At 35.8% G+C, this 16,183-nt stretch overlaps 1 protein-coding gene across 7 annotated transcripts in view; it reads right to left on the bottom strand.

Moving 5' to 3' along the window:
* Positions 1-16,183, bottom strand: part of LOC115237234 (four and a half LIM domains protein 2) — a 113,716-nt gene that overhangs the window by 44,927 nt on the left and 52,606 nt on the right. The window contains exons 1-2 of one of the 7 annotated variants that reach the window (XM_029810148.1): positions 15,052-15,150; positions 11,401-11,706 (exon numbers count right to left, since the gene is read on the bottom strand). The exons of 4 other annotated variants lie outside the window; for them this stretch is intronic. In XM_029810148.1, the coding sequence (XP_029666008.1) occupies positions 11,401-11,639 (239 nt within the window). In that variant the 5' untranslated portion in view covers positions 11,640-11,706; positions 15,052-15,150. Of the gene's footprint in view, positions 1-1,609; positions 2,406-11,400; positions 11,707-14,605; positions 14,783-15,051; positions 15,151-16,183 lie in introns of those variants that run through there. 2 more of the 7 variants (XM_029810147.1, XM_029810146.1) reach the window with 2 other exon arrangements.

The raw sequence follows: 16,183 nt of genomic DNA on the forward strand, positions 1-16,183 counted from the left end.
TTTAATTAATTATTTATTTATATATATATATATATATATATATATATATATATTAAATATAGTAATATGGAAAACACAGATTAGAAATTTATTTAGAATTTTTTAACATTTAATTAGAATTTATTACTATATATGACACCTGCTTTTTTTATCACGTGATAACTATTTTTAAAAGCATCATGAATTTAATAACCAATTTTAATGAACTCACATCAACCATCAATATACTTTAATTTTCATAAGAATTCATATAAAATTATTATTACACGGTTTTATGAAGAATTCATTATTTGCTCGTGCTAAAATATCTTATATATCTCTCTTTAATTTATTTTATGATTCAATCGAGGCTTAAAAACATCAAACATAATTTCGGAATTGTATTAGATATCCGGTATTGATACGATAAATAAAATTATTAAGTAGAAGATGTAATGTGTGAAATAGAGAGAGCGCGATAAATTCCACGACAGATTTTTTTTTTTTACAGAAGCATAAGGGACGTCGAAAACGCGCGCGAAAAAGAAAAAGCACGAAAGTCGATCTGTCATGATGCAAAAAGGAGTAGAAAAGCGCGACATACCATAGTGTCATCTTATATTAACGCGGCCGAGCGTAAAAAAGAGGCGGAAAGAGAGACGAAAAATATATCTTGTCTTATAAAAGGATTGCTTTGACAATTACAGTTAATACTGTGTGATGTGTTAGAAAGAAATTATTTTGCAACATACACACATACACAATCTCTCGTGCATCTTATATAATATAATAAGATAATAATAATAACGATAAAAAGATAGATTGAATGCCTAATAAAATCTGATTCGCGAGCAGACGCGTACAAGCGCGAAAAATCAACTTCATTAACCTACAAACATAGCCCGACATAAATCATTCTGGTGGGTTTGGCTTGGCGTTGCTTTCTCGCCGTTTTCCATCGTAAAGCAGTCACTGGGAAACTATTACAGGCTTCGCCTAATTGATACTAACGGCAACTAATTGCGTTCACGCTGTGTTCACTGGCCGTCCGAACGTTAGCGGCTTTTTAAAAGCTTGATGATTGATCAGATTGTAACATTGTTTCGTAAACAAGTTTGGTCAACGATTATGAATCAATTAAATCAAAGATGGCTTGTTTTGAATAGAGTAATTTTTAAAAAGTTCTTTTTTTTCTTTCTAATATATTAACATAGAGAAAGATAAGTTTTTATTCGTAGAATTTATTTTTAGAAGAGAATTTTCAAACTATAGTTAAAAAATAAACGCGCGTTTTTAACTCACATTTTCAATTCGAATAAATTTATATATTTTGATTATATTAATAAATAATGAATACTCTGAATGATTTTGCAATAATTTTATATATAAAAAATTTAGTTTCCCAAACCTCGCAATACGAAACGATTTTCTAAGAATTGTTTCAAGTGTTACAGATTTAAAATTTAATATGTAATAGATAAAATATAAAAAAAAAAATATATATATATAGTATCTTTTATATTAATAACAAAAATTCAGATTCATATACAATTGTACATTCATAGGTGTCACGTATCGAATCGATCATACCAATCGATGATATCATCAAGTGTCATGTACACGTAATTACCTAACAATCAGCTCAAACAACTCGAACTGGTCGAACACCTTGCAATAGAGGTGTAGTACCCGGACACAGGCCCATTTCATGCCCGGCCACGGAGCCAGGCTGAGATCCAGACCGTCCTCGAGAGGACACTTGCCGATCGCCATACTTCGTCGGAATTCCGCGCCGGTGATGGTCGGATATCGGTTCCTCCGGTCCAGCATCGGATTCCGCTTGCGTGTCTGCGGCGATTCCGCGGGATCGGAGACGAGGCTGCGCTTGATCTCCGCGCCCGATAGAGTGGAGTAACGATCCCGCCGATCCAGGGACGAGGTCTTCCGGTAGAAGTCCTTCTCCGGGACGGACGGACACCTGGTGCGCATCGCGACGGATTCGTGAAGAGGAGGACTCATGGGCCGCTTCTTCGGCTCTGGTATACGGACGCGGATGTCCTGCGGCTCGGCCCCCGGTGTCGGCACGCACGACACGCGCACCTCCATCTTCGGGCCGTCCTGGTTTCCCTGGGGTCCCTTCGGGCTCATCCTCGTCGGGCCTGACAGCAGGGTCGGCGTCGTGTGACGCCGTTGCAATCGCTCATTCAGGGTGACGACGATTCGGTATTCGGCATTATACTTCCTCGATTTCTCGCTTTCGTTCGTGTCATCCTTATCTTCAAGGATACTAATTTCTTTTCAGCTTCTTCAATCTTGCTTCGTTGCATTCAATTAATTCACAGAAAGAAAGTTTATTCGCAGGGCGTGCCTAAGTTATTTTTAATTTAATGTTTTAATTAAAGATTATTAAACACTGCGATCATCATGGAAATTAACGGTGATCAATAGGAATTAATAGCTAAATTTGAATTCGGCAATATATTCTCTCTGTAAAAAAATATGCTTACATTTTTTAGGAAATTTGTTATTTCTTATTTATTTACAATCGTGCTTCTAAATTATGTCTCATAAAATTTACATAAAAACTCCGAAATTTGTGCAAAACTATATATAAAATTACTGTGTATAAGATACGCGTATCAAAACGTGTTTTGAGATAATCTAGTTTATCTCGTCATATTAAACGAGACGCGCGGACATTATTACGCAAACATCGTGTCGACGTTGTATTATATATCGCGTGCGAGTGTAGTTTATAATTTAGGCAAATCGATATTCGCGGTTTATTTTACGATCAGCGGCGAGTGGGTGCCGGCTATCTTCGCGAAAATAATTGCAGCGCGCGTCCCGTCCTGCCGCGAGATGCACGACGGGCGAGCGAAACGCGGACGATCGCTCGCTCGCTCACGCACGTACGTATCGTTGAATTTATTTTCATTGCGGAAATCACCACGATTCATAGTCGTCCGGTTATTTATAGTGAGGAAAGATCGTCGGCCCCTCGTCCCGCCCGAACGCGCAAAAAGGATCTGGAAGAGCAGAGAGATCGAATCCCCCTCGATATCAAAGACAAATATCGTCGATCGCGAAATCGACTACTGGCCAAGTTAATAACCAGCTGTTTATTTGACATATCGAGGATAGCCTCGTTTGATCGGATCCATCTCTTTGCCCTTTCTCTGTTTCTCTCTCTCTCTCTCTCTCTCTCTCTCTCTCACTCTTTCTCTCGGTCGAACAGCTAATGTCAGATCACTTCGAGTAAATCTCAATGCCGTCAGTTCACGAAGCTAATCTTTCAATCGACATGCCCGATCGACTTGATCGAGGCCGAGTTTTAGAGGACGTGCCCATGATCTTACGTGGCTTTTCATATACGTATGTGTTAAGCGAATAATATCGAAGTGCCGTACGCTGTCCCGCCGGCAGATTATTCTGATAAATCTGACATTAAAGATAGCGGAATGAAAGAACGTGGTCGGGTTTTGGTATTGCCGCAGCATCGTTCTTTTTGCAACCTTATGTTAGAATAATTTTAATATAATGAGGCATGATCATTTTTTTTAAATCTTTTTTAACCCCTGGAAATAATTGATAACATTACAAGAGCAAGACTTCGATTCGAAAGTAACGACAGAAATTTTCAGATTCTATATAGTAATAGAATGTGTTGAAACGTTACAGTGGAAGCGCAGCATCGTTCTTTTTGCAACCTTATGTTAGAATAATTTTAATATATAATGAGGCATGATCATTTTTTTAAAATCTTTTTTAACCCCTGGAAATAATTGATAACATTACAAGAGCAGTAAAAATTACATCTTCCCCGAATCTTTATAAGATAATAATATTGATATGTAAAATATTTACAAACTTCAAAAATAGTTTGAATTAATATTTTATATCTTAAATTTTTTAAATATGTGTTTAATATTCATATTTATTTCATTAATTTATATATATAATATTTTTAGAAATTTTTATAAAAAAGAATTCACACGATTAATTGTTAGAAATCACATATAATTTACCGATAATCACAGAAATACTACCAAAAAAATGTGATCTTTGGATGTTGACATTTTACGTAATTCACGGAAATGCATTGACTCAAATTGCTATTCTTGCACAAATCTGTTGCACGCGTTGAATAAAACATGCCGACTGGCGTCGATGAAAGTTGTATAAGGAGGATTGACGTAAGCAAGAGAAGGTGGTAGCTTTACGAGGGACGCAGCGGCTAAATTAATGGATTATTATAATTCAAAATTATAATATTAATAATTTAATAGCACGTACGTATGCTTTTCCATCTTGGAAATGGTTTTACCTGGAAAAGCAGCTATTTTGCCAGCAGGTGAATCATCGCGGTAGAGAGGATGCCCGTTAGTCATTTACAGATTTGGTCTGCCAAGAGGGAGCAAGATCTAAAACTAGGATTTCCCGCAGATCTTGACATATTCGTTTAACAATAATTGTCATTATGCTTATTCGCGAAACGCGGGCATCGCTATCGAGAGAGCAATACGTGATCCTCGGAGAAAGAGATGAAAATTAATAGATAAAAATTATGATTAATATATAAAATGTGTAATATTTCATTATCACACATGCGGAAAGAAATAAATTAATATAGAGTTAAATCAAATAAATATTTCGAGATAAATAAATCAAAGAAAATGATTGAAGCGCGATATATTATTGTACAATAGATCGTAAAATCATAGATCGCTCGATATAGGTCGCAGCGCGTAAATCACTCCGTCGATCCCACTGACAGGTGTCGCGAAAGAAAGTAGACACCCGGAAGCTTTCGGGCTTAGCACAACATCGTGCCGACAAGCTGACCGGGAATCGGATGCCCGCGCGCGCTCCGGCTAATAGCTATTAATTAGATAAATGTACGCTATATTAAGCGCTGGTAATAGTCGTCGTCGAAAATAGACGCAATAACGCGCGATACAACGCAGCTTCTCGCACGAAATCCTTTGGGTGCCCCCGTAAATAAAATGCAACGGGAAAACGACGACTCGCAGTGTGTCTGACCAAGCGCGTCTTTCCTCACTACGATCGTGTTATGCGCCACAAACTGCGACTCTAAGATAAATGCGACTTCACTTTTTTCAATAATGTGTTTTTATTATATAAGGGTTCGTTTTATTATTATAAAATATTACAGCATATATATCGCATTTATCCAATCGTCATAATTAATTTAACTGATTTTATTTTTCACTTATTCTTTTTTGACATATTCATTGAAATATTTATTACATTTAGATATCACGTTTTTTATATACATCTATGCATTTTTTTTATATTCATAAATAGACATTATATCATGTATTGAACAATGAGTACATAATTTGTTTTGCAGTATTTTGTGGTAAAAGAAAATGCTGTGGAAAATCGAGGAGTCAGAGAAAGAGAAATTTCTTATAACGCGTTTGTTGAAATTCAATTATTAAACTTTCTATCTTTATCGAAATGAATTAAAATAATTCAGAAATATTCTTAATTATTGAAATTGATTAGCACCAATACTGCAGTCGTCCCAAGTCATACTAAATGATGCATAGCTCAAGTCGACGAGTACGCGCACTCACACATATTCTCGCAGATGTTTTTCAAAACGCGGTTATGCCGCCGAATATATAATGCAGTTTCTGCAATTACGCGTCTTTTAACCATCTGTCACTACAAATCTCGTAGAGATATCCGCGATCGTAAAATAATGACTTGTTCAACTGTCACTGCCATTTTCCTCGGAATCATCGATCGTGAGATATATAATTTTTTTCCGACACCATGAAACCGGGAAAATTGGATCTAGCTTGGCATGAGAAACGCAACGACACGCGCCACGCAAGAGTGCATCCGCAGGAGAAGCGTACTTCAAACTGGCGCCATGCGCTTCGACGACGACGACGATGACGACGGTGGTAGGTGTGTACCTATAGTATGGTTAATACCGGGTGGCTGCGAGAAAAACGATGTGCCGTCCCGATAGCGCAAGCGCGACTCTGCTCGCGTCTGTTGCTCGCAGCTCGAAAGCTCGGCCAAAGCTCTCATTAACTCGGTCGAGTTTCAAAGTAGCTTGCAGGCTCCCCCTTCAATTGGGTGTTTCCGAATGACTCGGAGCATTTGGCGCAAATGGGTATCGTTTGTTTGACGCGATGACACGTCGAGCAAAAAGAAATTTCGCGAAATGACAATGCAACATTCGTTGCATTTTGCCTTTCGTAATTCGATTCTTTTACAACCTACATAGCTCCAATAATTCAAACAATCGATAAATGTTTAATGCATAAATTAAAAAAAAAAAAGAATATTTTAATTTGTTTCCTTTTCGACCCTTAAAAGATAATTAATTCTTCGGAAAATATTGATTTGCAAATTACTTATTAAATTAGTTTTATTGAAAAAAGTTTAGTGTGTTATTGTATTCAAATTAATCTTAGAATGCGCAGAGAATTTTACGAATAATATTTACATTTCAATTTAACTAATCATACATAAATTATTCAGTCAGATGTTAGGTAAATAACTGCTTCAGGATTGGCCGCACATATTTGGATTGTAACTTATTCGATGTCCGCGACGAAAAATTCTAGATCGCAGGTGAAAACCGGGGTAGCACGAACAATTTGTGTTCCAATAAAGATCACGTTGCAAGGCCGGCGTTTAGCTCCGATTCCTACCAGTGTCGGGCGTGTAAGTTGCCGTGTAAAATGACACTGTGGCATTTCGCTTCGCTCATTAAAGAAGATCGCGCGTTCGATTTATGCACGCGCCAGACCATAAGGCGAACACACTTCGAAAAATATGAAATTTTGTGTTCTTTCAATATAACGCGAGGTGATAGAAAAATCACTTTTATCATAGTATTTAAATATTCGAGAATAAGTAAGTTTTAGTTATACATTTCTATGTGCTAGGAGACATATTTAATGAAAAACTTTTTTTTGCACATCGCTTTCTTCGTATAAATATTATATTCATATTGTATACAGGGTGTCCCCAATTTAAATGTCAAAACTTTAGGAGCGTGTAGGGGACCGATAAACTAAGACAAAAAGTCCTTTAGAGATTTGCTCGTTTTTGCTTCGTTTTGAGGAAAATCGCAAAAAATGAACTTTCAGGACTTTTTGTCTTAATTTATCGGTCCCCTACACGCTCCTAAAGTTTTGACATTTAAATTGGGGACACCCTGTATAGTATCGGTGATTAATTTCAAATTATGCTTAATTTTTCGTAAACGGATATTTTGCAATATCTTTGTAGAAAATTCAAGCGACTTTTATATGATTCTGGTAGCAGTAAAAACGAAAACTAAAAATATGGTAGTTTATTCGCCGTTATTTGCACGATTCCGTGTCCGTGGTCGATTGTCTTAACACTCATAGAAACTTTAATTACCGTCATTTAACTAACTCGCTATAAATCACTTCGCAAGCAATAATTGACTATATTTCCATGATAAATGATGTTACGTGCGAGAGGGTCACGCGTTCAAAAATTTGCGTCAGAGAATACGTTGAGAGGAGGACGTTCGAGCATTTAATTCGTTCGGCTTTACGTAAGGAAACGTTGATGAGTAACTCGGTGCAAGCGCATTAGCCAAACTCGATGCGACGGCGTAGTTCCGCCACGCAAAAGTCGTGACATAAGTCTTGACAAGGTTTTGGCAGACCCGGTTCCTCTCGGCCAATGAAGGCCTTCTCTCTCGCGAGATGGGCCGTAAACGCTGCGTTTCCCTTTCGAACTTGCACGCCGATGTATGAGATTTACGAGACACGCCATACATGCTGGTATAATTCAAGTACTATTAACAATGATTAATGACAGCATTAACGACTAAATTATAATAATCAATCTTTGTATCTCGAATAGGAGCGCGGTTATATTTTTCGTTTAATTTTTATTTCATATTTTCGTGATTACTTGAATCATGTGTATATCATAGGATCGTTTTGTTTTTATTATCTTTATAATTATTTTATATATATTGTAGCTTCGCTCGAAAAATATTAAATAATAAATATTATATAGAAAAAATATTAAATTATATAGAAAAATATATTTGCATGCAGCATTTTTTTATGTCAAATATCCACTTTATTATAAATTATAAAATATTAATAATCAATTATGATGGGAAAAAGAACTATTAAAATGGGTAGTGTTTCGAAAATTTCGTGTGCGCATGTTTAAAAAGAATGCGACTGTAAAAGTTATGTCAGTTTACCGATAATATATTTCAACATATTTTTTTCGTTTTTTGTTTATTTTTTAAAAAGACGAAGAATAAATTAAAATTTCGAAGGGTACATTATTTTAAAATTTATTTGCAATGGCAATGAATTTGAGTTATTAGCATAGTATTTTATTCGTTCGCTTGATTTATGCTTGTCACTATAAAAATTTAGCTATCCTGAAAACTTTCCGTTGTTTATTATCGTTCGAGATGGTACCTCGACAGAAAGAATAATCAGCTTCGACAAAGTCGAGAATCGCGATCTACGGAGAACCGGGTTTGCCGAACGGATCACCTTGGCAATGAGTCCGTAACTTATTCTGGTTCACGAACGCACGAAGATTAATCTTCCGAGAGTTTGACGTCGCGCCGCGTGTGCTGGGTTGAATGACGACTAACTTCTCTGGTAAAACTTGGAACGCGTGGCACGTGCGACTTTGTTATAGCTGGCCCCCCTTCAAATGGCAACCTAATTAGTAATTAACTGCTTTATTTAGAGAAACTGCGCTGTAATAGCATAGTCCTTTGTTATTTTCGTTCGTGACACATGGCAATGTATTTATAATTTTATGTTCGACTTGTTTATTATATAGCTAAAATTGCAAGAACATATATGAAAGTAAGATGACTTTAGCATTTGTGTATAAAATTGAACAATTTACGATAAAAAGGCAACGTACAAATTAAATGAAAATATTAATTATGTAATATTATTGACTTACGACTTAATTTTACTTTCAAGCAAACTATTTTCCAAGTCATACACACACACACACACACACACACACACACACACACACACGCACGCACGCACACATATATATATATATATACATACAGATACATGCACATTTTCACCCAATTGTACATTGAGTTTTGAAGCTCTCATGTTTATATTTGTATATTAGATCTCCGAGCGAATAACAAGATATTACGCAACTTTAATGAGGATTAAGCATGTTTGTCAATTTAAGCAACATAGTATAAAGTTTTATAAGGTCTTATGGTCTCATAAGACCATTGATTGATCTTGTTATCAATCACGAATACGTTTGTCCCGTGTATCGCGTGTGGGAAATCGCTGTTGAATTTGTACGCCTTTGAAACATGCCCCTACAATAAGGCCATGTCCACAAAACTTATTATTACGTAAATACATATGCCCGAAAGGCTTAACGCAAAGAGGAAGATTATATATACGGTGCTCAGCGCAAGCTGACTCAAGACATTTTGGAGCTTGTCGCGAAATGTTTGCGAAAGAAGATTTAATGGACCCATGAAACAGATGATTAACATATAAACATATAAATTACGAAACGAACACACACACATAAAAAGATTCATAAAAATTACTTTAAACACATTTTTAGAAACTAACATTTCTTAAATAACGAACTTGAAAGAAAAAATAAAATATATGAAGAAACTCACACTATTGCGACTTAGTAATTTCATAATGCGAGTGAAATTAGATATTTGTTTGTAGAATATTTTGATATATTTTTTAATCTCTCTCTCTCTCTCATTTTCGATTTTTGATCCTCGAAAAAATTCATAATAAATAAATTACAATAAATTCATAAGAATTTCTCTAACAACATTTAATATATATCTCACATTTTATGAATTATTAAAAGATTTATAAAGAATGTAAGACAATATAAGAATGCTAAGAACACTTTTATATCCTCATCTTTTATACTTTCATCTTTTATACTATTTTTGTATACATATAATATATTCAAAAATATGCATATATTTTATATTTTATTATTTATATAGTACTATTTTTTGCCTTAAATTTTATATTTATTATTAGTTTTTTTTTTTACTACTCTGTTAATACTTAATTTCCTCAGTTTATTTAACAGTAACCATCTTGGCACGTACATCGTTTTCTTGGCAATTAATATATATCAAATCATTCAAATGATAAGTCGGCCAAGTATAATCCAAAACGTTTGCTTCGCATTCTGATTTCACTCTTAGCACGGATTTATCACCAAGCGAACGAAATAATCCAGAGTAAATTTCGAGACGTGCCAATTCAATGCGATCGAATCACGTACGATTCGGCTGTATTTTTCGTTAATTGAAAACTCTCGAATTTATAGTCTAGCTTGACTAACATGGCGATATCTCGTCTACCACATTCGAGTACACATCTTATTCATCAAAACGGACCTTTATAATGTTTTCCTAACGTGATACATGCCCGATCATCTCGCGTGAATTTGTAATCGCTCGCTGCGAGGGTGCACAAACATGAGCCCGCGAACGAATTAATCGCTCGACCGATCCTAATAAATCCGATGAGCCGCGCACCAGGAAGAGGAGCTCAGTTCGAAGGAACTCAGCTATCGCTGTCGCTGTTCGTCGATAAATCACCGCGTGGACTTATGAACCGTGAAAAGCGGACAGGGACAGGTTACTGTCTCCCTTGGGTTTCCGCTGAAGGCATACGCCCGGTATAACGAGGATGTTTCGTTAATGACCTCGTTAAATGAAAGGACGGCTGTTGACCTTTATGCGCGCGCGATATGTCGTTCTCTTTCACGACGATAAGTCATCCTGACAGTCGCCATCGCCGTCAACCGGTCCGGCAAATTGTTAGGGAACGTAGATAATTTGTTGCGCGTTTCTCCTCGTATTGATCATATAATTCTCTCTCGCAATTCTCAGATCGCATCTAATTTATATCTACTAATTATGCATTGCCCATGTTGCGTTGTCACACAATAAATTTTTTTTTTTTTTTTTTAAGTAATTTTTATGATTTTTCCTCTTATAAAGATAGTATAATATTTAAATTAATAACTAACTATATATATAGTTAATTTAAATATTTTATGTATATCAAAAAATTTCGCATTATCTATTAATTAATTATAATTAACCTATGAATTAACCAAATCAGTCTTTTAAGATATTTTTAAAAAATTGAAATTAAAATTTAAACAAATCAATCATGCCATGTCTCATGATCAAAGAAATTTGAAATAATATTTTTTTATACAACATGCACATATATTTTTTTATATCGTCGTCGAGATTCCCATGCACTTTCATTAGCATGCATCTTTTTTTATACGATAAATTAACTCAAGCAGCGACAAATTTTACCTGCGTGACGCGATATGCATCGATAAAAGTAAATAAATTCTTACACGTTGCAATCTCTGTTGCATCTCTCTGGATCCTTGTACACGTGACGATCAGGTTCCGCGGCATCTTGCATCTCGATCGGAGGGACGCCGATCGGCGATATCCCTCCGAGTATCAGGGAGGTGGATCTTCGAGGACCGCGTCTTCTCATCGCGAAATTCCGCTCGCGCGACGGAAACCGCGGCGTTTTCTTCTTCATTTCCGTCACCTCTTTCACCGAGAGCCCGTCGTTCCAAACCATTTTTTTTCGAGCGATCCTGTACCGTTCCGTCAGGATGGGACTTTAATCGCAGTTGACTGGATTAAAACTGGAAATTTGGTACGAAGCGTTTTTAAAGGAGCATATTATCGCGTCGATGAAATGATAAGGGAAAACCGCGCGTGAAATAACGGCTGAGAAAATGCAATGATGTCGATGCCCCGATCTTCGATTAGATAAAACTGAAACCAAACCGAACGCGAGATTGTCTAGGGCTGCGATGTGGCATTTTGCTGTAAACACACGTGACTTGATAAATCAAATTAAGTTAACGCGATTACGAATTGATTGCGTTTGTCTGTACCGTCAAATCCGTCTATTTGCGAGGATTGTTGATTTGAAAAGTTTATTGGATCTATAAAATAATTCTAAAATAATGTTCCGCTATTTAGTCACTCTCTTTTTTTGCAGCTTAATTTTTGAAAATTCTACAATTTTATATAAATTCGCAAACAGATTTCTCGTATAAATTTGTCAACTTATTGTTTTGCTAAGGGACTGTTTATTTTAAATTCGTCGTAATAATAGCGATGAAAACTAAATATAATGTAAATGCTCTTACATTACGCTATTAATATTGATGCAGTTACTTAAGATATCGAGGAAAAAAGTATGGATTTTTTCACGTTGATTCATAAAACGTGTATTATTCATGCAGCTATCTTTTCGATATTCTCGTATTGATTTGCAATCGATGAATCATATCTTTCTCAATCATGACTTGCGAAAACAAATGTGATTCGATACGAAATAGCAGAAATATCGAAATGTTCTTCCCATTTACACATTATGACTCAATCGCATCTTTATTTACAAGTATATGATTTCGAGAGTTACGAATTCGCGCACTAGTTTCTAAAACATTAAAAACACAAGATTTGTTAAAAAGAAAAATTGCGTCCAGAAAGCTTTAAATACAATGCAATAATTTTTATATTCAATTCCACACAATGAAAAATTATTCCTCGTAATAAATTTTTCGAAACATTTTTTTCGTTCTTTCACTGTTGCATCAATTATTATTACATGCACATAATCGATTTTTACTATTCCTTCGGTGACATCGCAAATTTTTTATATAGCGAAAAAATCTGCTTTATAGGTATTTTTATGCATGTTTAATTAATTGATGTATCACATCGTGCAATTAATTAAAAAAAGAGAGATGTAATAGTGATGTTTCACGCGCTCGGCGTAACAAATCGACGTGTAATATGACGTATCGCTGACGTATCGTCTTTGCAATTCTGCGTCAGTCAAATGCAACATTCTTTTTTTCAAGTTTCATCACTTTTAACCGAAATTTTTGCATTATAATATATTCTTGTAATTTACAAACAATTTTGTATAGGTTTTTATCAACATTTTCTTCTCGTGTCGTGGCTACTTTTAGGCGAAATAAATAGTTTCTTTACTCGATTCCGATCGTGATGTGTAATCTTGAAAATCTACTTAAGATCGTGCGTAATCGGGCGAGAGTATTATTTCGGATTTTAATATAGAATCATTCGGATCGCGCGAGCTCTACCGATCATGCTAAATCGCCTTCCGTGCCGATCCACGCGCGAGTTTCGACTGACTCGTCGTTCTCTGCGAGACGAGGCGAGGTGAGGGAAAACGACACGTTTTACTCGTTGAAAAAGGCACGACGGCGACCTTCGGACATTGGTTTGCATTACAAACCATTGTCCTGGATAGCGTTCGTCCGCTTTATGTCACCGTCTCTTCCGCGCCGGTTCTTGATTACAATAAGCGGATATCGTCGACCATATTCGATGCGCATTTAATGATCGCGTGAATAGGTGAATAGCGCTGTCTACTTTCTCGAGAATACAAGCATGGAATATTATATATATATATATATATATATATGAAATACATAAATATAAAATATAAAAGAATTAAAGCTAAGATTGCATGTGACGGTAACTTTAATTTGGTGCAACTTGGAAAAAGAAACTCCTGCGATAAAAATACCAGCTTGTGATTGACATGATTAAAAGATTGGAAATAATTATGCGTTTTGCTCACTATATTTTAAAGGTTAAAATATAATAAAAAAGATACAAATGCTTTGGACAGACTTTTTTTTTTTTAACAATGTACACGTTTGTCACCTCGATCGTAAAACATTTTCTAAGATGATTCGAAGATACCGGTCCGTTCGCAACTGTTTCGCATTACGGTCACATTAGCCTCGTCTGCGTTTATCTTTATAGTTCGCGTATTTCTTCAGCGAATACGTCGGAATGACCTTCCATGAATTGCAATTTCAAGCGGACCCGCTGTGTGCCACACTGCGTGCACCGATTATAGCACTCGAGTAAAGCCAGACGCTTTCCATTAAGCAACTGAAGAGGAAAGTCTTGTTTCCTCGATACATTAAGTTAAACTTTGACAGGCGAAACCGATAGTGCTAAGAAAAATTGACATAGATTTTATCGAGACTCTGAGAGTAATACCTCAGGCTGCAAAAGGGAATCTATGCGTCAAGATATTTTGTTGAGAAATTAATTTAATATTCTTGATATATATATATCCAACACACGAGATTTTTGAGACATATTTTTACGATTTACTAAATTAAAGATTCGCGTGAATATATATTTGTGTATGTGTGCAAAGATATTTATTATATAACAAATTTTTATTCTTTGTTGAATTTAATAAGAAAAATACAAACTTTAAAATATTAATACGTGAATAATATTTGTGAATAATGTTTCTATATATGAATATCCGTTATTAAGATTGAAAAAAATACCAATATTTGTAGTAACGGTTATTCTGTGAGACTTGATCCGACGCGGTCGCTTCTGACCTCGATCTTTATCGAGACTGGCAATTTCGAATTATTTACGGCTAATCTCTGCACAGACGCGTCTCCGAACATTTCCGACGAGTGTAACTGCCAAATGAAGAAGAGAAATATGATGTAAACTACCTACGTTGCGTGACAGCTCGACTCGTCATCCTTACTTCTGATGCCTCGATGATGTTATGCACGCTATCGTCGTGTTTATGCGAATTTAATGACCATGAGAAAAGACTCTCGAAACCAATTCACTTAACGAAAATTACGTTTCTTCCTGTAGAGATCAATTCTTTCACATATTCTTATAGTCTCGATTATTCTTCTTTTCCAAGAAAAAAGATGATGACTTTATTATTTAAATTAAAATTAGAATGATGGAAATGATTGCTTCTGTTTCTCTTTTTCAAAATGATATATATTACACATCACAACGATATTTAATTAAAATTAAAAAATTAGATCAAGAAAATTAACAAAAAAATGCCATATATCCAGAAGATACAATTTCTATCATTGATCAAATGATAGATTTTCAAGTGCATACACATTTGCGGATCTAGATTTACGTAGACGACGTACCTCAAAACATTCGCGGAAATTAAGCGTAATAACTAGAGACGCGAAATCGTTTTCAGCCACGTGGAATGTATGGATAACGATGCGCGTTCGCTTCAACACTGAACGTGACTGTCGCAACCGGAGTTGCAGTCAGTAGCATCCCACTCGATAAAGATTATCGCAAAGGAATGACCTCGTTATCGCGACGACAGTGCCGGCGGCAATCAGAGACGGCCGACTATGTTAATCGTAAAGAAAATGTTATACAAATAGCCTGCTTAGCGTATATCTTCTGCGCGATCCCTTATCGTCGCGCTGTCTTCCTGTTTCGCGTGTGATTGCGCTTGCATGCGCGTTATTTAAAACCGCGAATAAATTGACGTGCAAATTACATCTCAATGAGATGCAGCTTGCCATGTAGGCGAAAGTATTTATTGCCGTCGTTTCTTAAGTTGATTGTAAAGAGACAAATTATTTCTCCATCCCTGCGCTATCTCACGAGATTTCTAACATTTTTATTCACGTCGTTCTCTGGTATGAATAAAAATATTGCAAATTTCGTGACCGATCGAATGATTTTAATCGATCGATTCGGGATAAATCTTGAAACATTCAGAATTTAAATTATGTATTTTACATACAGGTAACATTATATATGGGCAACATTTTTATTCACGCCGTGTATATGAATATTTCAAGATTTATTCCGAATCGATCGGTTAAAGAATCGTTCGATCGGTCACGGTCTAATCCCTCTATAAGAGAAATTATATTGTCGCAGCCATTTTGCCCTTTGAATACACCAAATGCATTTCAAAGGGCTATATAAGACGACACAATCTCGCCAGCAGGCTTCCTAGAGGGAGAATCCTTAGCAGCGAGACTGCTAACGGACTTATCGCGTTTTACTACAGGGGGGGACATTTAGTGCGGACCTTTTCCCGTCTCGGAGTAATAACTTAAGACGATTTATGCAAGCTGGAGAACTCGTAGCGTTTCTTAATCTGGTTGTCCACAGGGCTATGGCCGTTTTATCCATTGGGATATAATAGAGTCAATGTGCCTGAAGTTCAGAAATTTTTCAAAAGTGACTAGAGAAAAATATGTAAATATCATTTCTTTTTTTTTTAAATGAGTTCTACATAATTATATA

Source organism: Formica exsecta, unplaced genomic scaffold (assembly GCF_003651465.1).
Source record: "Formica exsecta isolate Colony F162 unplaced genomic scaffold, ASM365146v1 scaffold282, whole genome shotgun sequence".
In the NCBI taxonomy this organism is placed as follows: domain Eukaryota; kingdom Metazoa; phylum Arthropoda; class Insecta; order Hymenoptera; family Formicidae; genus Formica; species Formica exsecta.